Source organism: Aythya ferina (assembly GCF_964211825.1).
Source record: "Aythya ferina genome assembly, contig: HAP1_SCAFFOLD_42, whole genome shotgun sequence".
NCBI classification, from domain to species: domain Eukaryota; kingdom Metazoa; phylum Chordata; class Aves; order Anseriformes; family Anatidae; genus Aythya; species Aythya ferina.
In genome coordinates, this window is record NW_028181459.1 from 369,631 (window position 1) to 395,168 (window position 25,538).

The 25,538-nt window shown below is 40.0% G+C and overlaps 2 protein-coding genes and 1 long non-coding RNA gene across 3 annotated transcripts in view; 2 read left to right on the forward strand and 1 right to left on the reverse strand.

Moving 5' to 3' along the window:
* Nucleotides 1–232: 232 nt before the first annotated feature.
* Nucleotides 233–25,538, forward strand: part of LOC311428313 (uncharacterized protein) — a 290,619-nt gene continuing 265,313 nt past the window's right edge. Inside the window, exons 1-7 of the mRNA XM_084539831.1 lie at nucleotides 233–401; nucleotides 2,827–2,893; nucleotides 4,515–4,622; nucleotides 5,742–5,860; nucleotides 6,285–6,417; nucleotides 23,893–24,009; nucleotides 24,728–24,900. Coding sequence (XP_084395957.1) covers nucleotides 6,348–6,417; nucleotides 23,893–24,009; nucleotides 24,728–24,900 — 360 coding nt within the window. The 5' untranslated portion in view covers nucleotides 233–401; nucleotides 2,827–2,893; nucleotides 4,515–4,622; nucleotides 5,742–5,860; nucleotides 6,285–6,347. The remainder of the gene's footprint in view (nucleotides 402–2,826; nucleotides 2,894–4,514; nucleotides 4,623–5,741; nucleotides 5,861–6,284; nucleotides 6,418–23,892; nucleotides 24,010–24,727; nucleotides 24,901–25,538) is intronic.
* On the reverse strand, nucleotides 10,241–16,237 carry LOC311428322. Its single transcript, XR_014687641.1, has 2 exons — nucleotides 15,441–16,237; nucleotides 10,241–10,802 (listed from the first exon to the last, which is right to left on the reverse strand). It is a non-coding gene; the product is annotated as an uncharacterized lncRNA (long non-coding RNA).
* On the forward strand, nucleotides 16,678–20,968 carry LOC311428321 (GTPase-activating Rap/Ran-GAP domain-like protein 3). Its single transcript, XM_084539843.1, has 5 exons — nucleotides 16,678–16,910; nucleotides 17,674–17,748; nucleotides 18,737–18,848; nucleotides 19,560–19,658; nucleotides 20,107–20,968. The coding sequence occupies exons 1-5, from the start codon at nucleotides 16,833–16,835 to the stop codon at nucleotides 20,124–20,126; spliced, it is 384 nt and encodes a 127-aa protein (XP_084395969.1). The 5' UTR covers nucleotides 16,678–16,832; the 3' UTR covers nucleotides 20,127–20,968.

Genomic DNA, 25,538 nt, shown 5'->3' on the forward strand with positions numbered 1-25,538 from the left:
TACTTGCAAAAGGAGTAAGGGGGGAAATAGTTTTCAAAAGACTTACTGCCTTTTGTCTTTTTCTAGAATTTAATATTATCCTGTTGGGATGTTTGTAATTGTGTGGTGCTCAGGTATCAGATACCCATTGTACTAACCATCATACAAATACAGAACAAAAATTAAAAAAATAAAAAAAACAGTCTTTACCCCAAATACTTAAAACCTAAATTGTTTTTCTTTTCTTAGGCTGCCATTTGTATGCCATTAATACTCACCATGGCAGTGAACTGAGGATTGTTGTGGCTATTCGGAACAAACTACTTCTCATCACAAAGAAATACAATCCATGCAACAGTTTAACCAGCAGCTCTGTGCCGTCATTACCTGAATCTCCAGTAGATGAGTTCCAGTACATCTGGGTATGTGTAATCTAATCACTAATCACTTTTACAGACTGGGCAACACTCAGCTAGTGGAGGAAAAAGGCAAAGAGCATGCATTTTATCATCTGGAACCTCCAGACAGATGTAAGTGAAAAGCAATACAATGGAGATCCATCATTGATATGCCAAAGAAATATTTCAGACTTCTTAAATTGTCATCTTGTTCTGTATCATGCTTCTCTGCTTAGATTACATCCTTGTAAATTCACGGAGTAATGCAATATTCACACTAAGAGCCTGAAAAAGAGAATAATACTATTATTTATCTCATAGGAAATATGCCTTTCTGACCCTCCAGTGGTTATGACACTGGTGGATGGACCTTCTGGAGACAGTGACGATATGATCTGTGTGGCGTATCGGCATCAGTTTGATTTAGTTAATGAAAGTATTGGGGAGTCCTATAGTCTGCATCATGTTGAAGCAAACAAAGTAAATTTCTAGCATTTAAACTATTTTCTTGCAGAATTGGTCCATGCTGTGCTGACCTCCTGGGAGCAGCATTTACGGAGATCCTCTCTTCTCCTTTACTTTTCACTTTTTTAACTTCTCCTTTAGAGTTCTCTGAGGCATTTTTTCCTTTTGGAATGTGTGATAGTAATCACTCCTAAGAGAGGTAGTTATAAGGTATGACATATTAGGAAAGAGGCTGTGTTTCAAGCTCTGGAATATTGTTGTCAGTATAAATGCAAAGCCATTTTTTCTCCTTCCTTAGTCAATATTTTGATTTTTGTCTTTTCTTCATGGTCTCAGTGTTTTATTCTTTAGGAGGTTGCAGCAAAATAATTTCAGGTTTTGGCCACCATTATCTCATTCAGATTTGCCTATTTGCATGTACTAAAACTGAAATATTTGTGTATATCTTTTAGTTCTAAACTGCTGCCCAGCCAAGTAATACATTAATGTATTTTACTAACTGGGACATAGGGTTGGGATTTAAGTAAACATCCTGATTTTTGGTAGAGGGTTCAAATGTTTCCTGTTGCTGGGAAGATAATGATCTTCAGCATTTTGAAAATCAAATAATTTCAATAATTTCTTAATATGGATGTGAATGTATAGCTTTAAGCGTAATTAAAAAAAAAAAAAAAAAAGAAGAACCTTTTACAGGGTTACTCTTGTGTTCTGTTGACTTCTCTGCTCATAATGGTATAAGGGACATCTCTTTTGATTTGATGCTTCTTGTTGATTTTTTTTTAAATCATCTGTGTTTTTATTCAGATTTGATGATGAAGAGGGTTGGTACTCCTAGCATTGGCAATACAGTGTTAAGATTCTCCACAGCAATGGGAATCTATTTTAATCTGGATTAAGAAGGAAATAAAATTAAAGAATGTGGACAGTCAAGAATCGCCCCCCTCTGTTCTCTTCCCCAGTAACCCTTATTTCCTTTGAGAACACAGACAAAGCAGGAAGTTAATTAGATCTGTGCCAGTGATTTTTGTGTTGTTGAAATTGGTTACCAATTTCCACAGGTCACAAAGCAGAAATGTCTTTCAGTTGCTACAAAGGATGGGTCAAAATGTGTTTTGTATAGATATATATAAGCTTCCAGGTCTGTTTAACAGTTCTTGCCTTATATTTGTCTTAAATCAAGAGAACACCTACTTTATTGCACAAAGGAAAGCCATGAAGTTCATGAAGTCAATCTCCAGCCCTGCCCAAGTAGCAAATAGTGTGGTCTAGGAGACATTTGTCTAATCCAGTCTTAAGTATTTCATCAGGGAGGTCTCCTTTTCTGAATGTATATACTACTACTTATGGGTGTCTTGTTTTTCTTTTAATTTAACTGTAAAAGACAAATACAGGATTAAAGTATGAGAATATAAGTAGCCTATGCTATGCAAAAACCATTTTAGTTTATCCAGCAGTGGTTCTCAGTTTCTAAATTCAGCTTATTCAGTAATTCTTGAAGTACATCCACATCAATCAATGTACCTGTTAGTGGTTTTGATCCAGTAATTGGCACTTTTGATCGTTCTGCCAGTCATGATTTTCAGTCGAGCTTTTTAGATTTCACTTTTTGGAAAGAATTGCTATTTTTAGCATAGCATGTTAATTCAAAGCTACCCTGAAATTTCTCAGTTTCCCAAAATTTATATTGTCAAGTAAGTTAGGTATGTTTGTATCATTTTATACTGTAGGTATGTATTTATACTGAAGGTACAAAATTGAATATGCATTACTGAAATACAGCATTGAATACAAAAGAAATTGATTTCCATCCTATCGGCATCCTGAAAATGAATCACAAAAAAGAAATAGTTTTTGTTTTTTTTTTTTTTTTCTTTTATCTGTAATTGTGCACCAACTGATTTGATTGCTTCTTAGTCAAAACCTGGTCATAGTAACATCAGTATCCTATCTGCCTGATCATTACCCTTTCCTATTATCATTGCAGGTAAATTTTGTTGCAGCTATTGATGTATATGAAGATGGTGAAGCTGGCCTACTATTATGTTATAACTGTAAGTAGTTAGGGAAGACTGGAAATGATAATATCTCAACATGTAATTCTTTCTTCATTGGAGTTTAGATCTGTATTTTAAAGTTTCAGTGTTTCATGGAAAGTATTTCAAAATACTTTTTTTTTTTTCAATTTAAGTGCATATTGGAAGGACTAGAAATGGAAGTACTGTTTTATTGTGGTGTGTGTAATTGGACAGACATTACCATCTTACTCACAAAAGTCCTATTTCTTCAGATCTATCTTATTCTTTGCCTAGTCTCACACTGGGTGTTTCTAGGACATGTACAAATTAGTATTCCACCCCTTTTCTTCTTTCTGCTTTCCCATTCTGTCATTGTGCTTTCTTTCCTTCTGCACACTTCTTTGTGCTGGCACATTTTAAAATTGTAATTCTCTTAATCTCTTTTTATAAAACGGCCTTGGATTTCATATGGGTATGCTCTTCTGTGCTGTACACGTGTAGTTTTGCTTTCAGTCCTCAGGAAAATCAAAGTTACGAGTATGAAACGTCCTTTATGAGGTGATGCTGAAGGACAAAGCACAACTTTCTGTTTCAGATGGCATGTCCTATTTGCCTTTCCAAAGAGAGCATTGATGGAAACAGGATCAATACATCTACGTATTCTAGCATTGGCCGTTAGATTGGTACCACAGGGAAAAAGTCTCTAAAGTGTATCTTTGTATGCTCTGTGAGGCCTCATTGGTTTCGGTAGTTTAACAAATCCTACCTAGTTCTGGTTCACTCAGTACTGCTTCAGAACTAAAAGGTCTGAGACAGAGCAGTGTGAATTCCCAAACCTGTCCTTCTGTGCAGAATCAGTCCTACTCTAGTAGGCTCGTCACAGAGCCAAAGCTAACAAAGTTGGTTGATCCTTAGGTCCTAAAGCCTGTTGCACAGGGTTGCAGCAACTTGAATCCCTATTGGTAGGGCCCTGTCACAGGGAAACCTCTTATGGTCTTGTGACAGTTTTACAATTATGAAAGTATCATCATGGAACAAGTATGAAAACACATGATTTGACAGTGTTCTAAGTTTGGATTTCAAACAAGACCTTTTTTTTACACTTGTGGATATAAAGTTAGTTTAAGTTTAAGGACAGCAATTACAGAAAAAAAAAAAAAAAAGAGATTTTACCTAAAAATAGAGAAGTAGTAGATTCACAAGTTATATGATTAATGAAATCTTGGTATCTGTAGTATGCCATGTGTATTACAATCCTCAAAGAACACAAACTGTGCTAGTATGTGGCTGCTTGAAGGGTAGTTCTTACAGTCAGAGGGGTACAGCTCTGCTTACATCACTTTCAGAAATGTTCTTAACTATTCCTCCATCCATAGACAAAGTAAGGAGCTGATGATTGCTGAAACAGAACAATACTTACTTTGTGAAATCTGACAAGGTATTAAAATGTAGCTCTACTATTTTTATCTTGTAAATGTATTCACAAAGGAAGCACGTTTCCCTTGTGGTCTGTTTAGATATAGAGGGACTTCTGCATAAATGTTTGATATTTATCTGTGTATTATCCACACTTCTGTAAAATCTACCTATAATGTTGGTGTTTGTCATTTGTGCTGTAAGATATTGGAGGTTTCTTTTTTTCCTTTTTTTGTTACAGATGTTTGCCAATATAGAAAGGTGTATGCTTTTAATGGAGGTTCTCCACTCGTCCAGTCATCGGCTTACGACTTTCACTTTAGCTGGAATCAAGTTCCTTACGCTGTTGGTAAGAACATACCTCTTTTACCCTTTTTTCCTTACTGTTTAGGCTTGCACTTGGCTGTTGGTGGAATTGCAGCATGTGTGCTAGGAATATATAAGAATAAATCTAAAATTAAAAATAATTTAACATACATAAATCTATTTTTAATATAATAAAATTTAATAAATATGGGTTAATAAATTCCTATAAATAAGAATTTCTTCATGGAGAGGGTGGTTAACCCTCAGAATGTCAGAATAGTCCTCAGAATGGACTGCCCAAGGAAGTGGTGGAATCCCTATCCCTGGAGAGGTGTTGACATAACACCAAGGTGTTGAAGGATTTTTTGAAACAGCAAAAATCCCATGGCTTGCTGCAGCTGAGCAAACCAAGCTACCAGGGCAACTATGAGAAGTTCCCATGACAGTGTTCCCACATCGCCCAACTGAGGAATTTAGAAAAATATTGTTACCAGTAGCTGGCTTCAAGGATAAGGTCTACATGACTGCTGATCACAAGAGGGGTTGTTTTCTTGCAGGTGGGGTTGTTTTCTTGTAGTTGTTTGTCTGAGTGCTTTTGACCAATAATTTTGTGTGAAACACTATCCACCCCTGTTAAGTTCACTATAAAAGTTAGGCTATTTGGGCAATAAAATGGAGCATGATCTGACTCTACTGGTGTCTGTCGTGCTTTCAGCCGTGCTTCCTGCAACACCAAGGGACATAATGATGGAACTTGGTAGGTCAGGTTGATTGTTGGACTTGAAGGTTTTTTCCAACCTAGATGATTCTGTGGTTCTCTAAGTGTGTTGCATTCATGATGCCACTTCAGCTAAGATTCTGCATATGGTATCTTTAATAAGTGGAGCCTTGGGGCCAAGTTTTTCCTCTGATAAACTTTTTTTTTTCCTGTCTCTTTTTTTCTATTTTTTATTTTCCATTCAGTTTATATTCTGCGAGGGATGGAGAGTGAAGTTTTCTTCAGGCTTGTATCTGAATGTCCAACAGTACAGTAGACAAATCTTGTCATAGGAAAGGGAGATACCAGAGTAGGTCAGATCCTCAAGAATTGTTTTCAGGGAGCATCTGAGAAACATTTACATTAATCATTCTTCCTTGCAAAATAATTTTTGTTTCATTGCAGTCTGTGCTTTCCCTTCTATCCTTGCCTTCACTACTGATTCCATTGAGATCCGATTAGTGGTGAGTGGAAACTTAGTCCACACAGCAGTTGTGCCTGAGCTTCAGCTTGTAGCATCAAGGGTAAGACACGAGAAAAGCATGTTTGCCTATTTGTGAGGTGTTGGGACCTAATTCACATAAAGAGTTGCTGAAGCCCAAACCAAACCAAAACTGACACATTTTCTGATTTGCATTAACTGTTAATTTGTGTGTTCTTAGCTTGTAGTGAGTACAGTGAGAATCAGAATTGATCTAACTGTCCTTTATTGCTTGCAGTAATGCAGAGTTGAAGTATTTGATTATTTACAGGGCAAATGCTCTTCTGAACATCACAGAAGTTCTCCCCATTTACAGTGAGATAGCCTTTCCGTGGCCAGCTGTAGTTAACTTAGCAGCAATACAGCAACAGTGGCAATAGAACATAGTGGACAAACATTTAAGCTCTTCTTCAGCAAGTGTTTAAGAAAGTTTTGCTGTACTAATGATGAGTTCTTTGTGATTTCAGTCAGATATTTATTTTAAAGCTACTGCTGCAGTAAGGGGATCATCTCATAGCAGTTCTAAGGAAATGAGTTCAAGTTCTCCTCAAGCACCGACGGCTTATGAAATACCAGAATGTCCTCTTTCTTCTTCAGAAGGTAACATGGTTTCCAGGCTGCTTGAAGCTTTGATTATTATCTTTAGTAAAATGAAATCAATCCGTTAAAAGATTTTGTTTTCATGGCTGAGAGTCTGGAAGATGGAAACCTTATCCAGAGATCTGAAACACCTGGCTGAGCTTTTGCCCCATAGTATCTCTTCTGAATGCACAGCAGCGTTGTTTTGAAGAAATCATGTCTGTAGGAGGGGAAGAATTAAGCTTCACTACCTTAATGAGTCTTTGGCAATATGGCCAAGACTATAAAGCAAAAAGAGGTATAAAATTGTGGGAAAACTTTCAGACTTCACATAGGCCATTCCTTTCATTTATGAACAGCTAAACTATCGATAGCTAATTAAACTAATGAAAACTAAAGGCAAGAAGTATTTCTAGTCTCAAAAGAGTTAATAAATTTAAAGTTAATAAATGCACAGTAAATTTGGTGTAACATGATCTGTGAACAATCAATCTACAGGGATAAATAATAGAGAAACAAAGGAACACCAACTAGATAATGCAAGATGTATGTAGATCTTGTTCATTTAGATGTATTTAAATCTGCTGCTGCACTGTTGACAGAAGAGGAAAAGAGAAAGGAATCTGAATTTCAGTTTTTAAGACAGGCAATATGCTTTTTCTCAGTAAGCCAAGTTGTCAGTCTGCAAAATGTGGACGTATTTCTTCCTCCTCCTAGCCTATTTATAGTGAAAGATACAGTACAAGGAAGATCTTTGTTACTTGGGTTAAAAAGCACCCCACATAATGTTTATAACTTTTCTGTATAACTTTTCATTGGAAGTATTTAGAACTGATACTGGTATGAAAGTGTAATGTTTGAAAATGTATGAAAGTGTTTTCAGACTATGCCTTAGTCTAGTTAAATGTTAGATGGGTAAAAGCAATCTTATATTGGGTGTACAAATTGGTATTAAAGACTCTATGGGTTTTTAGGATACAATAATATATTAAAAGGTTAACTTTGTATGTACTTTAAATGCGTCCTTCTGATGTGCTTCAAGTGCATCGATGTAGAACTGGTATTTTAAGACAAGCAGAAAGACTGATGTTTGTGTTATGAAAATGTTCCCATAGAATGTGGTATTATCCAGCACTCAGTTCTAACAACCGGGTTTGAGATCACTTTAAGGTAGCTCATTTCAGAAGAAAATCCTGTTTCTACTGCTTCCTACTACCCTCTGCATTTCTGAGAGAGAGGAAATGTTAACAGTGAAACTAGAACTGAAGATAATGCTATCACTGAGATTTTTCAGGTCAGCATACCAAAAGAAGGGGGTATTTCAGGCACCAACAATACGTGTGGTATTAATGACAGATGCAGAAATTGCTTTGGTAGTAGTGCTCACCTTTCTAATGTTGATTAAATTTGTCTTAGTAATGAGAGATGAGTTATAGAAGTGGATCCACTTTGTCCTCCAAACATATTTGTTTATTTTTTTGCTACAACTTATTTTGTGAAACACCTAGACATGGTGAGGGGGAAGGAGGAAGAGCTCCTTCACTTGGAATAATCAAGTCTGTAGGAGGTGAAGAAAAACTCTCTTAAAAAAGACGACACCAAAGAAAAGCTTGGCTGATAGTCAGTTTCATGAGCAGCCACAGATGTAACACCGCAGTGGGGTTATTTGGGACATTTGCAAAACAACTAGTATCCTGAAAGAGGAACGCATTGAGAAGTGCAATCTCTAGGATGCATCCTATAGGACACACCTGACAAAGAGGCAGAGCTGACTTAATGAGTAGTAACGCTGTTCTTGAACATTTGATTTAGCTTATGCTTTCTAGCCTTCCTTTCAAAAGGGTGAATTTTGCTTGCCATTCTTCCTCCATGAACTCATTCATGGAAGCACGCATTCTTGTACGTACGCTCTTGAAAAGAGAGAGATTGCATGTATTTCATTTTCCTTTTATCGGTGTTGACGGTAAGAACTTGCTGGTTGATCAGTGTTTCAAGTTGTGGTGGACTTAAGGAAACATTGCATCTTCTTTTCTCTTACACTTTCTATGGGAAAAGAAGGTCATAAAGGTTCCAGAAGCTGCCCTGATTCATGTTTATCTATTATCAGAATTGAAGGCAGCACATGTGATCTTGCTTTTGTATTTACGGTTGGATCCACGCTGACTATACCAGCTAGACTAGTAAGAGAGTATACTTTTGTCAGAAAATCTTGTTTTACTTGCATTTTAAGAAACTTGGCTTTTAGTTAAGAAACTACTCTTAACAATAGCTTATTTCCAACTGCAAATAGTAGTGTGTCATTTATTTATTTATTTATTTTAAATTTCGGAGTTGTGTATTCCACTCACGTCTATCTTTGTGGAAAAAAACATTTAGCCGTGGTGGTGGATGCTGTGCTATTTTTGCAGTTGGAATATGCCTTGAACCTAACTTGCCTAACTTTGAAGAACTGATAAGCAAAACCAGTCCGCATCCAAAAGGTTTTCAGACTCTGTTAAGGATCCAGGTATCAGCTGCTAGGCTGGATGGTTCCAGAATTTAAAGTTAACTCTTCTTCCCTTGCCTTTAGTTTGTATCTGTCGTATTTTCACCGTCTTCTAGCAGTGTAGGTTTCACTGTTTTGAGGCTCCTATTATTTATTGCCGCAGCACCATGTGATGGGAAACTCTGCTAGTGAACTGAAAGGGTTGCTTACTGGAACTGTAGAGTCTAGATAGAGTTCACAAGCAGTCTTCCTGTCACATTGCTGCTTAGCCGGGCGGCGGAGGGGGAAGGCGCTCCGCGGGCGGGGCCGGGGCCGGGGCCGCGGCCGGGGCCTGCTCCGCGCCCGTCCCGCGCCGTCGCCCCGCGGCTGCTGGGGGCTCGCCGGGCTCGGGGCGGCGGCAGGATGTCCTCGCCCTGCCATACCTCTGCTGTGCTGGTGGTCTTCGTGGCACTTGCTGTTGGTGTGGGGACTGAGCCATCGAAAGAGCAGAGCTGCGATGTGGTCGGTGATGAGAGCAGCGAGTCACAAATGGAAAAAGCCCTGCTGAAGAAACTGGAACCCCTTGTTATAAGTTGCCCCCTTAATTAATTTTCAGAGAGCATTGCATTAATAATAGAAAGGAATTTATTGAGTAAGCAACAGCAAGCAAAACAGCGCTGGGCGGCCGGGGAGTCTCGGCTCCACCAACGGCGCGCACCTCACCCCCGCCAGGGTCCCTTTTTATATCTTGGTAATTCTGGGATTACGCAGTACATCCTGGTATATTCTGCGACTGCGCGCACTGTTGCTAGGGGGTCGTCTCTGTCCCTCTGGTGGTCGTGAAGATGAAGGCCGTAGTCTTCCTCCGCGTTGTGGTTCAACTTCTTTTTTTTATTTGGTCATGTTGGCCCAGCATGAGACAGGAATGCAGGATGTTGATACACTAGTTTAGCAACTTATCAGGAGATGGTTACATGAACTTTGCAGCAGTGTCTTTGAACAAAAGAGGCAACTGAGATGCAGAAGGAGAGAAGGGGAGGGGGTTCTCTTTTTTGTCACATTAAGCAAAAGAATTTTCATAGTGTCTAGCCAAGTATTATACATCTTACTTCAGCAGGGAGCTTTTGCAACTCCTGCTCCTCAAACAGAACTCCTTGTTTTATAATACAAAAGACAATGAACAAACATTTATTGTGTATTACAATCCCTCCTTTTTCTTTTAGTTACTCATTTTGTTCATTGAATCTCTGCTATACCTGGCTACTAAGAACTAATGTTTCCTTGATTCCTTTGTTGGTACTTATTGGCTCGTATTTGGCATGTATGAGCATTAGATGTGCCGCTTCTAAACATCCCTTTACAATCGCAATCAATTTATTAAAAATACATGGTCCAAAAGTTAGTGCTATTATTAATAACAACAAAGGTCCTGCTATTGTTGATAATAAAGTAGTAAGCCAAGGTGAATAATTAAACCAAGATTCGTACCAGCTCTGTTGGGCTTCATTCTCCCGTTTCCTTTTTTCCAACCCTTCCCTGGGTCTTGCCATTGTATCTCTTACCATTCCAGTGTGATCAGCATACAGAGCATTCCTCTTTCAGGGCTGCAAACAGCCCGTCCTGTTGAAAAATACCAAATCTAATCCCCTACGATTTTGTAACACTACCTCTGAAAGTGACCTGATAGATTTTCCAGAGCCGAGATGGATTGTTCAATTTGGGTCAGGTCCTCGTCCACAGCAACGCGTAAGGAAGTAAATTCTTGATTTTGTTTAACCAATGAGGCTACTCTGGTCCCCACTCCAGCTCCTCCCAGGATTATTAGGGTGGCCAAAGTTAGAGCCATGAATGGTTCCCGTCTTTCCAGATGATAACTTGCCACTGTGTGCTGGGTATACATACAATCCTCAGGGTGGTATAGAATCCTTGGTATAATTATCACCTGTATACAAAAATCACGAGACGCATTAAAGAGTTTTAGTGATAGACAAAAAGTTACACCCACTCACGAACAAACCCACCTAGCGTTGTTGGCTGGGATTAGCCACTCGGTTGATTGTTTTCCATTCTCCATGGTATTACATAGGTGACACTTCCCACTAGGAACCGTGCCCACACACCTACCACCTCCAGTGACTTGTGTTAGTGTTACCCTTATGTCTTTTCCCCAACTGCAATGTAGAGGGCTGTTCTTGTTTGTGTGGGTGGGCTCCCCAGGATCCCCAATAGCATCATAATATGAAGGCCTTATACTAAAGCATAATCAACAGTGTTTTGTTACATTTGGGCTTGTTTTGTTTAATAATTGGTAGCTGGCATTCATGACCCCCCCATATGTTATTCTCAACTATGTTATCATTCTCAGCTTTACCTGAGCTTGTAGGGTTGCCGAGGGTTGGCACTGTAGTATTTTCCACAGGCTGGATTCCCTGGACATTTTCTGACAATACCTCATTTGTTCCTACTGCCTGGGGCCTATCAGCATCCTCCTTTTTATTAGTATGAGTCCTCCCCTATCTGTTCTGTGTTCGTAAAATCTGACATTTTCCTAGTACCCAGCTAGTATCGTCCAAGTTTGTTATATTTATATATAGAACCTTGCAAATTTCTTTATTTCCGTGGAAGGTTCCTGTATACCCTATACCATGCCCTTGCCACCTGTAACGGGGATCCACTTGTCAATTATAATCTTGCGGCCCATATCCACTTGTAAGAATTTATTCTGACCAGCCCCGAGTGTCCAGTCCGTAGCAATGGTTTCAGACCCCCAGTATGCACAATAATACACGTTCGGGTAATTACAGTACCCCTTTCCTGGGTTAGAACTTGGGCAGAAATGAAATCCTGATAGGTTAAAGCATGGCTGCACTGACGCCAGGTCACATAATGTGATGCGGAAACTGGGAGCACCCGCTGTCGTTGTTTGCTGGATGATGAATTGATCCTCCCATCTGATTAAGCTCCATTTAAAAGGCTGGTGGGGATGCGCAGACCCATAGCTGACCAAAACGATGATACTGACTCCCATGTATCGTAGGAGGTGGTCGGAGCCCATCTAAATTGTCGGCCCCTCCGTCCCCCACCGTTTTCACTTCTCTGCCTCGCTTGTCAGTTCGGTTGCAGCGAACTACAAGGTATCGGTTCTTCTTGGCAGCAGCAGTGTTCTTCAGGGGAACCTACCAGGGAGCCTTCGAAACAGGGCCTCCTCCCCTTCCCACGATACACAGATAATACACAATACTTATCGAGTCCGTCTTAGTGTCAGCTTCAAGTCGTCAGGGCCTGGAGCTGCCTCCCATTTACCTTCCCGGACTGGTCCTTTCACACGGCTGGCATGCGTCCATCCTTTCTGCGCAGTTCGAATAGCTGTTTCTGTGGTAAGCAAAACAACATAGGGGCCTTCCCCATAGTGGTGTTAAAAAAGTCTCTTTCCAAGTCTTAATTAGAATTGAGGGTGATCAAGTGGCAATTCCGAGTCATAGGGCATACCATATAGCATTTCAAAAGGAGAAATTCCTATATCAGTTCTGGGTTGTGTCCATATGTTTAACAGTGCAAGAGGTAAGCATTTTAACCAAGAAGCCTTAGTTTCCAGCACAAGTTTTGTTAGTTGTTTCTTAATTTCACCATTCATTCGCTCTACCTTTCCAGAAGAGGAGGGGTGCCAAGGGCTGTGAAAATCCCACTCAATCTCTAAGGCCTGCTTTAATCCTTGCAGTAAAGCTTTACACCCATTCAGTCACGTGGTCAATTAGGACAAACAAGTAACTCAGTAAAGTCTACCTGTATACTTTGGAAAGGTCAAAGCCCTGGCTCCCGTCCCCCTCTAGATAGGTTACAGAAGACCTTTTTATTTACCCTTTGACATATAGTACATCCTCTGCATGTGTGCTTCCCTAAAGTATATATTCCTACACAGACATGCTTTCTTAGAACAACATCACACATTGCTTGCACCTCCCAATGATTCTTCTGATGTAAAACAGTTAATATTTGCCTCATTATCACTTTATTCAGCATTTCTCTCCCATCAGGGAGTATCGATTTTCCTTAAAATGATCCACATATTTATAACATTAATACCTCCTTGGGAGGTTGTAATTGCTCCAAAATCTTTTTTAGAATTTACCCAAATAGATAGGTGGCCCTGTAAACCCCTAAAGTAAAATTGTCCACCTATATTGTTGCTTCCGCCCCCATTTCAGGGTCTTTCCAGTCAGAGGTGAATATACGTTTGCTCTCAGGGCCTGAGAGCACTCCATTAATAACACTGTTATTCCAGTCTAACAATTTACTAGTTGAATGCCCAATTTAATCATCAAATCCCTTCCCAACAAGTTAGTCTCTGCCTTGGGTACATACAATAATTGCCCCGTGATCATTTTATCCCCTGGTCTCAGCTTGGTATCCCTCAAAAGTGGCACTGTTATCCCAGTCCGTTCTACCCCCATCACATTTAGGGTTTCATTAGTTAATTTAATCCCTGATACTTTACAAGTCAGTAATGACTTAGCTGCCCCAGTGTATTGGGTTTGATGGCAAGGTTCGAGGGTGTGTGAGGGGTGTGGGGGTGGGAAACTGCAGTGGCAGCCCCCGTGAAAAACAAAACAAAACAAAAACAGAAACCTCCCCGTGGTAGATAAGGGACAATTTCATCTGGCCCTAAAGGGGCCCACTGCTGCCCAGAGCCAAGCCATAGCAACACAGTCCGTGCCTCTGTGAGAGCACATCCACGAAAACAAACAAACAAACAAAGAAACAAACAAAAACCTGCTGCTCAACAGCGGCTAGGAGAGCGAGAAACCCCCTCGCAGACACCAAAGTCAGTGCAGAAGGAGGGGGAGGAGGCGCTCCAGGCGCTGGAGCCGAAGCCCCCCTGCGGCCGCTGGAGAGGCCCCTGGTGGAGCAGGCTGTTCCCCCCTCCCCGATGCTTGGGAAACTGAACAAACACCACAGCAAATATGCAAATATACCAAAACTTCTAGACTGTTACTTAGATAATACCTACATCACCTTTCCCTGCTCATTCAACTTCGAATACCTTTAACACTTTCCACAAACCTTTTAACACTTCCTTTATCTTTCTCTAGCCTTTACTTTTCTAATGCCGACATCAAAGGCTCAGTCAGGGGCCAACTTAATTCCATACCTTTTCCCTCCAAGATGCTGAAACAACATCAATATACAACATTTCATCCTGTTTTCCTTCTCTCCACAAAAACATTGACTGTAATATGGTGTTATAATTAGTAGTTCCATTTAGGGGCCACTCCGCTCCATCCTCTAGTTTATAAAGTGGCCACCACTGATTACAATATTTGATAAGAGTTCTTTTACTTTCTGTACCCTCTCACCCCACTATATCCCTCCAATGTGTTAGTATACATCCTAGGAGGCTTTTCCTCGGGATTTCTTTGCTTTGAACTTTTCCTATTGTAATCTACAGTGGTTAATATTCCACCGTTTTCCTAGAAGCTCTTTACTAGTCAATCCCAATCCCTCCAAAATCCACAATATACAGATACACAAGTAAAAACAGACCACTGTAAATTAACTGCCTGTAGACAATTACACTGGGGACATTTAAACCTGATGAGCCGATAATATGCCTGGGCAAATTTTGTTCCCTTAGACATACACCTCAATGGCAGTTCTTATATTTACATATTAACATATTAACATATGTATAAAAGAACACTTTAACAAAAATGCCCGGGCTTTTATATATACAATATACAATGTACAGTTATTATTCCAGTTAGAATTATTCCTCAGCAGCTGCAAACATTATGCCAGTTGCCATTAAAGATCGCTTACCCTCCTCCTGTCTCTTTCTTAAAATCTCAGACGTCCCTGGAGTTAATGGGGACTGCCACATATTCCTAGTCACTAATCCCTGAGTGCTAGAATCAGAGTTGCTATCAGAGTCTCCCCGGGGTTGCAGATTAGGAAGCCCGGGAGTTGGAGGGGCTGCAGGTGGGGGTGGTGGAATATAGGGAGGCAGTGGGGCTGGAATCTCTAATTCTCGGTTTATCTTGTGCCTCCCATCCCCTCCTTTTTATTTTAGAGGATATAAATTGGCTCGAGTTTCCGAGCTGATCCACAAGTGTGCATATTCACTTTCTTCCAAACTAAAAGGTTCTTTTGAGTTTACATAAATATTTAGGGCCTGGCAAACCCAATCTTCAAAGGACCCAAATACAGGCCAGTAAAGGTGGTCTCCTCGAATCTGTTTACCACCCCAAACTTCAACACAATAATGTATCATTTTTACTTTATTCCTTCCCCGCCTAAAAGGGGAATCCTGCCAATTTTTAATCATTAATCCCGGGGTAACCTAACATCAGACGTTACCCCGCCCATGGGACCAGAAGGCTTACTCTTCTTCTGTCCCATCTTCTGGAGCGCCTTCACACACACACACAAATCGCTTCCCCCTTTTCGTGGCCCAGTCCCTCGCGGGATGTGGGAACCGCACTACCGAGGGGTCCACACTCGCTTCGTCCGCAATTGGACGTCTCACAGCGACACGCTCCAGGATACCCAACCCCAACCGAACGGATCACCGGCCTATACTTACTCACTCCTGAGTCTTCGTTCGGTCTTCGTGCACAAAGATTACTAGGGGTTGCCGGCTTTATTTGCTTGCTGCCGAATTTAGGGTTCGTCGGTGAAGGATTTGAATGAAAGCAGTCCTAGCGAAGGCCGCTGAAATCAGCGGGGCGCCCCCTCCGAAGGTCTTTCAATCAGATTGCCTTCATCCGAGTCACGGCACCAAATTTGTTATAAGTTGCCCCCTTAATTAATTTTCAGAGAGCATTGCATTAATAATAGAAAGGAATTTATTGAGTAAGCAACAGCAAGCAAAACAGCGCTGGGCGGCCGGGGAGTCTCGGCTCCACCAACGGCGTGCACCTCACCCCCGCCAGGGTCCCTTTTTATATCTTGGTAATTCTGGGATTACGCAGCACATCCTGGTATATTCTGTGACTGCGCGCACTGTTGCTAGGGGGTCGTCTCTGTCCCTCTGGTGGTCGTGAAGATGAAGGCCGTAGTCTTCCTCCGCGTTGTGGTTCAACTTCTTTCTTTATTTGGTCACGTTGGCCCAGCGTGAGACAGGAAGGCAAGATGTTGATACACTAGTTTAACAACTTATCAGGAGATGGTTACATGAACTTTGCAGCAGTGTTTTTTTAACAAAAGAGGCTACTGAGATGCAGAAGGAGAGAAGGGGAGGGGGTTCTCTATTTTGTTACATTAAGCAAAAGAATTTTCATAGTGTCTAGCAAAGGAGTTTTCACAACTCCCGTTCCTCAAACAGAACTCCTTGTTTTTATAATACAAAAGACAATGAACAAACATTTATTGTGTATTACACCCGCCAGGGTCCCTTTTTATATCTTGGTAATTCTGGGATTACGCAGCACATCCTGGGATATTCTGCGACTGCGCGCACTGTTGCTGGGGGGCCGTCTCTGTCCCTCTGGTGCTCGTGAAGATGAAGGCCGTAGTCTTCCTCGGCGTTGTGGTTCAACTTCTTTCTTTATTTGGTCATGTTGGCCCAGCGTGAGACAGGAATGCAGGATGTTGATACACTAGTTTAGCAGCTTATCAGGAGGTGGTTACATGAGCTTCGCAGCAGTGTTTTTGAACAAAAGAGGCACCCAACATGGCCGCCCGAAAGCCCATGCTGGAGAACTGCATCTCCCGACATGCTCTGGGCACCCAACATGGCCTCCAGGAAGTCCCGTGCCCGAGAACTGCATCTCCCGGCATGCTCTGCGCACCCAACATGGCCTCCATGGTTTGGGGCGATCCTGGTCATGAAGACTGACTGGGAGGAGCACTTTTTGAGAGCAGTCCTGCAGAGAAGGGCTTGGGGGTTCTGGTGAATGAAAAGCTTGAAATGAGCCAGGAGTGCATGCTTGCAGGCCAGAATGCCAACTGAATCCTGGGCTGCATCAACAGAGGAATGGCCAGCAGGTTAAGGGAGGGGATTGTCTCCCTCTATTCTGCCCTTCTAAGGCCCCACTTGAAGTCGTGTGTGCAGGTCTGGGCCCCCCAGAACAAGAAGGATGTTTATCTTTTAAGAGTGGGTCCAGAGGGGGGCTACAGAAGTGCTCAAGGGGTTGGAACACTTCTCCTCTGAAGAAAGGCTAAGAGAGCTGGGGCTTTTCAACCTACAGAAGAGAAGGCTCCGGGGTGACCCCGTTGCAACCTTGCAGTACTTAAAGAGGACGTAAAAAAAAAGATGGGGAGCAACTATTCTTAATCAGATAAAGACAGGATAAGGGGGAATGGCTTTAAACTAAAAGAGGTGAGATTTAGATTAGAGGTTAGGAGGAAATACTTCGCTTGGAGGGTGGCGAGGCAGTGGAACAGGTTGCCCAGAGAAGTTGTGAATGCCTCATCCTTGGTTCATGACCAGACTGGACAAGGCCCTGAGCAACCTGATCTAGTGAGTGGTGTCCCTGCCTATGGCAGGGTGGTTGGAACTGGATGATCTTTGAGGTCCCTTCCAACCCAAGCCGTTCTATGATTTCATGCTGTCGTTCTGTTGATTACTATGTTGGACACTTCATGTTTTGAGCTTCCTTTTTTTATATAAGCTATGTAGGCTTTGGCTGCAGCTCCATAGTGATCAGTGCAGTCTTTCTTCAAGGTATAGATAATTCCCCTTCTTTCTTAGTAACTGTAATAGCAATTCCAAGCTGTAAGCTACTTTGTCATCCTAAGTTGTCCTTTCTTCTTAGACTTTAGGTTATATATTAGTGACAAAAGCTTAATTTAATTAAAATACCTGTTTGTATTAGGCGCTGAAATTGAAAACCACTGTGAAAGGGGATACACCACCTACCCTGGCAACCACCAGCTTCTGTAAAAAGGAGGTGAGTGAACCCATTTGTGTAAGGAGAGTTCCAAAAAAAAAAAACCACTAAATTCAATTGAGCATAGCACTGTATATCAGTTGTATATATTGTTTATTTACTTTTCTGATTAGATACTATAGCAGCAAAGTTGTAACGTATAGTGTGTTAAAGTGATTCTTCAGCCCATAGGAAATGAATAAAGGATGAGCCTGATGGTAGTAGTACTTCTCATGCTAATGCAAGTCTGGATATTTTTATATCTGAGCATATTTCATGAAAGAAAAAAAACAAAACAAAACAAACCAACAAAAAACCATAGTATTTTCTATAACCAATCATCTTTTGATTATTTTAACATCTTTGTCAAGTTTAAAGCAAAATTTAGTTGTGTTTTTATTTCCTGTAACTACATTTTTTTTACAGGGCATAGGAGTGAAAAATGTAAATTACACTTTTCCAGGTGCATCTTATATATAGAAGCTTCAGAAGTGCTTGTAGAATTTCAGACTGCAGCTTAATACTTAATATTAGAGAAGAGAGGGGAGAGGGGACAGAGCTTAGGAGGTAAGTACAGAGAACACATGACAAAAGAACAATTTGGGGGAAAGGTAGTTTTAGCAGTACCATGTCTAAATATCACAAATGAACCATGAAATGAAATCAAACTGTATATGCATGGTGGTGCATATATTTTAAGTCTGTATTTGAATTGTTTAATAAGAAATTTCCAGGGTTGCACTGAATATCAGCTGCTTGGGTTTTAATTCCAGTGTTCCAAGAGTGTATCATACTTATTAGTCTCCAAATCCAATTGGGAGGGAGAGTATTTCTCTGCAAGAAAATTAATTAGATTTTGTTATTTCAAATTCAAAAAATATACTTTTAAGAAATGTACCCTGCCAAAAGTATTTACGTGTTCTTACATGTCACTGTCTTATCTCATTCGTGTCTATATGGTCAGTATTTCTTAGCATAATTAATACGTATCCCTTATGTTACATCATAGCCTTGGGAGTCCCAATCTTTCTGCAGTAATTTTCCTCATGAAGTTGTCTGTGCAGATTCCTGGGGCCAGTCCTTGCTGGTTTCTACAGACGCTGGCATCTTGTTAATTGATGGTTAGTAAATGATGCTGTGTTCTTGTGTCAATTATTTTTGTATCTGACCATTTTCTTCAAAATAAATGTTCATAAGCTCTGTTTAGGTAATTGGTAAGTCCTCACCTGCAAGGAGAGTACCAATCCAAGTGAATCTATTACGTTTATGTAATCTAGCTGCAGATTTTTTCTCTGCATCAGAATTCTTATTTGGAGCCAATTTTTGTGCAGATTTCTGAATGTTTTGTTATTTCAGATGCTGTTATCTTGGCCATCTGAAAAGATTTATGATGTCAAACCCAAACTCAAGGAGCGTCTGGATTTTTTAGCCCTTGATGATACTAATGAACATGAAGCACAAGGCTTATGTGGTGATGAAAGCCTCTTTCTTCCATAGCAGTGCTTTTACTAGTTTGACCTCTTATCTTCTGTGTGCCACATAAGGCCATTGGGACTAAGGGAATGAAGTTAGTTATCAGTGAAAATTTTCAGACTTTCGAAAGAAAGGTCCCTTTCAGGCTTCAGTTGCATAATTTCATCCATGGCAATGATAAAACACTCCTATAAGGAAGAACTGGTTATGATGCTGCAGCATACATACGAGCTTTGTGCAGAATGTTTCATTTTCGTGAGAAAAAACAAGACTTATTTTATTAGAAAGAAATAGTTCAGAACCATTGACTACCAAATTTTAGCAGAATTTTAAAGAAATATGTGTGTTTTCTTTTTTAGATGGTCAGCCATCAGTTCAAGTATTTGATAAAACTCTCCAAATAAAGCAGATGCATGTGTTGGAAGCTCTGGATCTTTTGATTGCCCGAACAGACGAAGGTAGGAGAGGTCCTTGTTATTTGGTTCTTATTTGAATGTCTGTTTAACTGTTTATTTGGCAGACATACCAGTAGAAGGGAATGCCCTAGGTGCTTTTCTTTAAGAGTTGTTTTTGTTTTTTAACTTGGAAGCATGCTGTAGAATTTTAATTCCCACAGCACTAGATTTATATAATCACCTTTTGTCACATCACATAGCTATTCTTAATTATGGTAATTAGGTTTTTGAGCTCTGAGTTTATTGTTCTCCTTTTCAGATCTTTCCACTGCTTTCCCTTTGCTGATTTCCCCTGGGCTGCTTACGTACATGCCCTGTGGCTTTAGGGTTTGTAAGTGTCTTGAGGTAATCATGTTTTTATCAGTGGCAAGTGCATTAGATGCCTCATTTAGAATAAGAGAATGCATACAACAAGTACTGTTTGTTGTTTGTTTGCTTGTTTTTCTAAAAGGTGTGGAAAAAAATCTCTAGATGCTCAGAATCATGCTTCAGAGCAAACCTGAAACTGGCCATATTGAATCATCAAATGGTTTTGGTTGGAAACAACTTTTCAAGACCTTTTAGTCCGACCTCCCTGCCATGGTCAGGTACATCTTTCAGTAGATGAGGTTGCCCAAAGCCTCATCCAGCCTGACCTTGAACACTTCAGGAGATGGGACATCCACATCTTCTCTGGGCAACCTGTTCCAGTGCCTCAGCACTCTCATAGATTAGATATAAGGAATAAATTCTTTGCTAAATCTACCATCTTTCTGTTTGAAACTATTACGCCTTGTGCTGTCACTACGTGCCCTTGTAAAATGTCTCTCTCTCTCTTTCTTATAAGCCTCCTTTAAGTATTGAAAGGCCACAATAACGTCTCCTCAGAGCCTTCTTTTATCCAGGTTAAAAGAACACAGCTTTCTCAGCCTTTCTTGTAGGTGTTCCAGCCCTCATTTTTGTGACCCTTTTCTGGATCCACTTTAACAGGTCCATGTCCTTCTTGTGCTGGGGGCACCTGAGCTGAACCCAGTACTCCAGGTTGTATCTTACAGGGGCAGTGTGGAGTGGGGGAGTATCACTTCCCTCGACCTTCTAGGCCACACTTTTTGTGCAGCACAGGATATGATTAACTTTCTGGGCTGAAGGTAGACATTACTGGTGCATGTCAGATTTGTCATCCACCAGTATATAGATGGTCTCCAGCTACTCTTAGAACTCAACACTCTGGAAATCTCCCTAGCTGAATAATGTGTTTGTTCGGTTGTACAAAAACGTGGAGGAAATTACTTATGCTGTCACTGTTCTACCAAATGTGTTACTGGTTTTTGTTCTGTGATGAACAATAACCACATTCTAGTGCTATAGATTATATTCTCTTGAATATTCTGGTATAAAAAAACAAAAAAACAAAAAAAACTTAAAACCCGTCTGTCCAAACAACTTTTTTTTTTTTTTTTTTTTTTTACCCTCATTTCAAAAGGATTAAATGTCCCTAAAATATGCACTTTTTCAGTTAGGTACTTTTTACCCAAAAGTCTGTGAGGTGAATATGGACAGTGCAAGAACAGGATCTGTATGTGTAACACAGATAAAATAATTAGAAATCTGGTTGTTTTATTGTTCTTTACCACATTATGTCTGTTTGCTCAATATTAGCTGAAGTGACATTTACCCAAGCTAAGGGTAAAATGTGGTTCCTTTCATATCATTGGGAGTTGCCCATTTTGGCTGGGCCTGATGAAATTCATCCTGGAACCCTTGCAGAACCAGCTGAGATTACCTGAGAGGCATTTGCAGTCATCTCTGAAGACACCTGGCGGGTGGGTGACATTTTTGAAGATCTGAAAAGGGTAGTTGTATCTGAAGCTTAGTTTATGAAACTTCTAGAATAGATAATTGCATTTAACAGTCAAAACGCTGTGTTGATTGGTTAAACCTGAAGAGAGAGATGTTACAAGCCATTTTGAGGTAACAGGATTAGGCATTACTGGCATCAATTCATGATGCTTCAAGCATATTTTGATAAAGAGTTTTTGTGTAAAAAGTTGAAGAGATTTTTGAATGCTGCTGTGGGTGCTTTCTGAATCATTTAGAGGAGAGAAAGGACTTTTGTTCTTGCTAGTATCCTTGCCTCTTGTTTTGTATTTGTATACCATAGTGAAACTGAGATCTGGAGTGGAAGTTCTCATTGCCCTTTATTTTCAGACTATGCCTTAGTCTAGTTAAATGTTAGATGGGTAAAAGCAATCTTATATTGGGTGTACAAATTGGTATTAAAGACTCTATGGGTTTTTAGGATACAGTAATATATTAAAAGGTTAACTTTGTATGTACTTTAAATGCGTCCTTCTGATGTACTTCAAGTGCATCGATGTAGAACTGGTATTTTAAGACTCAAGCAGAAAGACTGATGTTTGTGTTATGAAAATGTTCCCATAGAATGTGGTATTATCCAGCACTCAGTTCTAACAACCGGGTTTGAGATCACTTTAAGGTAGCTCATTTCAGAAGAAAATCCTGTTTCTACTGCTTTCTAGTACCCTCTGCATTTCTGAGAGAGAGGAAATGTTAACAGTGAAACTAGAACTGAAGATAATGCTATCACTGAGAGTTTTCAGGTCAGCATACCAAAAGAAGGGGGTATTTCAGGCACCAACAATACGTGTGGTATTAATGACAGGTGCAGAAATTGCTTTGGTAGCAGTGCTCTCTTTTCTAATGTTGATTAAATTTGTCTTAGTAATGAGAGATGAGTTATAGAAGTGGATCCACTTTGTCCTCCAAACATGTTTGTTTATTTTTTTGCTACAACTTATTTTGTGAAACACCTAGACATGGTGAGGGGGAAGGAGGAAGAGCTCCTTCACTTGGAATAATCAAGTCTGTAGGAGGTGAAGAAAAACTCTCTTAAAAAAAACGACACCAAAGAAAAGCTTGGCTGATAGTCAGTTTCATGAGCAGCCACAGATGTAACACCGCAGTGGGGTTATTTGGGACATTTGCAAAACAACTAGTATCCTGAAAGAGGAACGCATTGAGGAGTGCAATCTCTAGGATGCATCCTATAGGACACACCTGACAAAGAGGCAGAGCTGAATTAATGAGTAGTAACGCTGTTCTTGAACATTTGATTTAGCTTATGCTTTCTAGCCTTCCTTTCAAAAGGGTGAATTTTGCTTGCCATTCTTCCTCCATGAACTCATTCATGGAAGCACGCATTCTTGTATGTACGTTCTTGAAAAGAGAGAGATTGCATGTATTTCATTTTCCTTTTATCAGTGTTGACGGTAAGAATTTGCTGGTTGATCAGTGTTTCAAGTTGTGGTGAACTTAAGGAACCATTGCATCTTCTTTTCTCTTACACTTTCTATGGGAAAAGAAGGTCATAAAGGTTCCAGAAGCTGCCCTGATTCATGTTTATCTATTATCAGAATTGAAGGCAGCACATGTGATCTTGCTTTTGTATTTACGGTTGGATCCACGCTGACTATACATGTATATTAAGAAAGCGTGCTTATGTTTCCAGCTATACCAGCTAGACTAGTAAGAGAGTATACTTTTGTCAGAAAATCTTGTTTTACTTGCATTTTAAGAAACTTGGCTTTTAGTTAAGAAACTACTCTTAACAATAGCTTATTTCCAACTGCAAATAGTAGTGTGTCATTTATTTATTTATTTATTTTAAATTTCGGAGTTGTGTATTCCGCTCACGTCTATCTTTGTGGAAAAAAACATTTAGCCGTGGTGGTGGATGCTGTGCTATTTTTGCAGTTGGAATATGCCTTGAACCTAACTTGCCTAACTTTGAAGAACTGATAAGCAAAACCAGTCCGCATCCAAAAGGTTTTCAGACTCTGTTAAGGATCCAGGTATCAGCTGCTAGGCTGGATGGTTCCAGAATTTAAAGTTAACCCTTCTTCCCTTGCCTTTAGTTTGTATCTGTCGTATTTTCACCGTCTTCTAGCAGTGTAGGTTTCACTGTTTTGAGGCTCCTATTATTTATTGCCGCAGCACCATGTGATGGGAAACTCTGCTAGTGAACTGAAAGGGTTGCTTACTGGAACTGTAGAGTCTAGATAGAGTTCACAAGCAGTCTTCCTGTCACATTGCTGCTTACACTCAGAGAAGCAAAATTGTTTAACTTTGCTTTTATGGCAATGCTGTCTGTTAGGTGATTCATCTCTTTGGAAGTATTAATTTCAAACCACCACTGTCTTTTTCTAATTTGCTGTTTCCTGACTTTCTCCATGTTCAGGAAAAGACTCTCGTCTCCTTGTCTTCAGATTGAGTGCTGTCCAAGAAGATATAGAAACAAAGCAGATGATAAGAAGCAAATATGACTGCAGAGAAAATAAATTGGAGAGAACAAAAGGTAGCTTTATTATCTTGTATGAAAAGTGTCCACTGTGGTATTGTGCCAGTAGTTGCCAGGGTTTATTAGCTCCCTTGAGGCTGTTGTAGGTATTCACCTTTAGTTTTATCTCTGGACAGTTAATTCAAACTTTAAGCTTATGTGTGAAAATAACATAGGGTACGGTCCAGCCTATCATTTGAGAACTTGGTAAAACAATACCATGTTACTTGGCAGTCACTGCTGATGAAAAGCTCTGGTGAAAAACAGATATGTTGCTTTCAGGATTGAGGGGTATAAGAAAAATTACGCATGGATGTAAGACTGAAATAAAGGTCACTGTGAGGTAGAAGAACAATGGCAAATCTTTTTTAATTAGTAATGCTTAGAATAGTTTGGGTATTGCAGATTATTTTAGTAGATGTAAACATTTTCCGATATTCAGCATCAAGCTTCCTTGGAAAGCTGGAAACTGCAGAATAGTAAAGAAAAAAACATATATTTACTCTTTTACTTGCAAAAGGAGTAAGGGGGGAAATAGTTTTCAAAAGACTTACTGCCTTTTGTCTTTTTCTAGAATTTAATATTATCCTGTTGGGATGTTTGTAATTGTGTGGTGCTCAGGTATCAGATACCCATTGTACTAACCATCATACAAATACAGAACAAAAATTAAAAAATAAAAAAAAACAGTCTTTACCCCAAATACTTACAACCTAAATTGTTTTTCTTTTCTTAGGCTGCCATTTGTATGCCATTAATACTCACCATGGCAGTGAACTGAGGATTGTTGTGGCTATTCGGAACAAACTACTTCTCATCACAAAGAAATACAATCCATGCAACAGTTTAACCAGCAGCTCTGTGCCGTCATTACCTGAATCTCCAGTAGATGAGTTCCAGTACATCTGGGTATGTGTAATCTAATCACTAATCACTTTTACAGACTGGGCAGCACTCAGCTAGTGGAGGAAAAAGGCAAAGAGCATGCATTTTATCATCTGGAACCTCCAGACAGATGTAAGTGAAAAGCAATACAATGGAGATCCATCATTGATATGCCAAAGAAATATTTCAGACTTCTTAAATTGTCATCTTGTTCTGTATCATGCTTCTCTGCTTAGATTACATCCTTGTAAATTCATGGAGTAATGCAATATTCACACTAAGAGCCTGAAAAAGAGAATAATACTATTATTTATCTCATAGGAAATATGCTTTTCTGACCCTCCAGTGGTTATGACACTGGTGGATGGACCTACTGGAGACAGTGACGATATGATCTGTGTGGCGTATCGGCATCAGTTTGATTTAGTATTGGGGAAGTATTGGGGAGTCCTATAGTCTGCATCATGTTGAAGCAAACAAAGTAAATTTCTAGCATTTAAACTATTTTCTTGCAGAATTGGTCCATGCTGTGCTGACCTCCTGGGAGCAGCATTTACGGAGATCCTCTCTTCTCCTTTACTTTTCACTTTTTTAACTTCTCCTTTAGAGTTCTCTGAGGCATTTTTTCCTTTTGGAATGTGTGATAGTAATCACTCCTAAGA

Bases quoted from the DNA above. Each gene is read 5' to 3' on its own strand.
- LOC311428321 (XM_084539843.1), top strand. From the start codon at position 16,833: ATGGCCAGCAGGTTAAGGGAGGGGATTGTCTCCCTCTATTCTGCCCTT. The intron at 16,911-17,673 runs GTCTGGGCCCCC...TGTTTGTATTAG, and splicing joins ACTTGAAGTCGTGTGTGCAG to GCGCTGAAATTGAAAACCAC. The intron at 18,849-19,559 runs GTTAGTAAATGA...TTTCTTTTTTAG, and splicing joins TGGCATCTTGTTAATTGATG to ATGGTCAGCCATCAGTTCAA.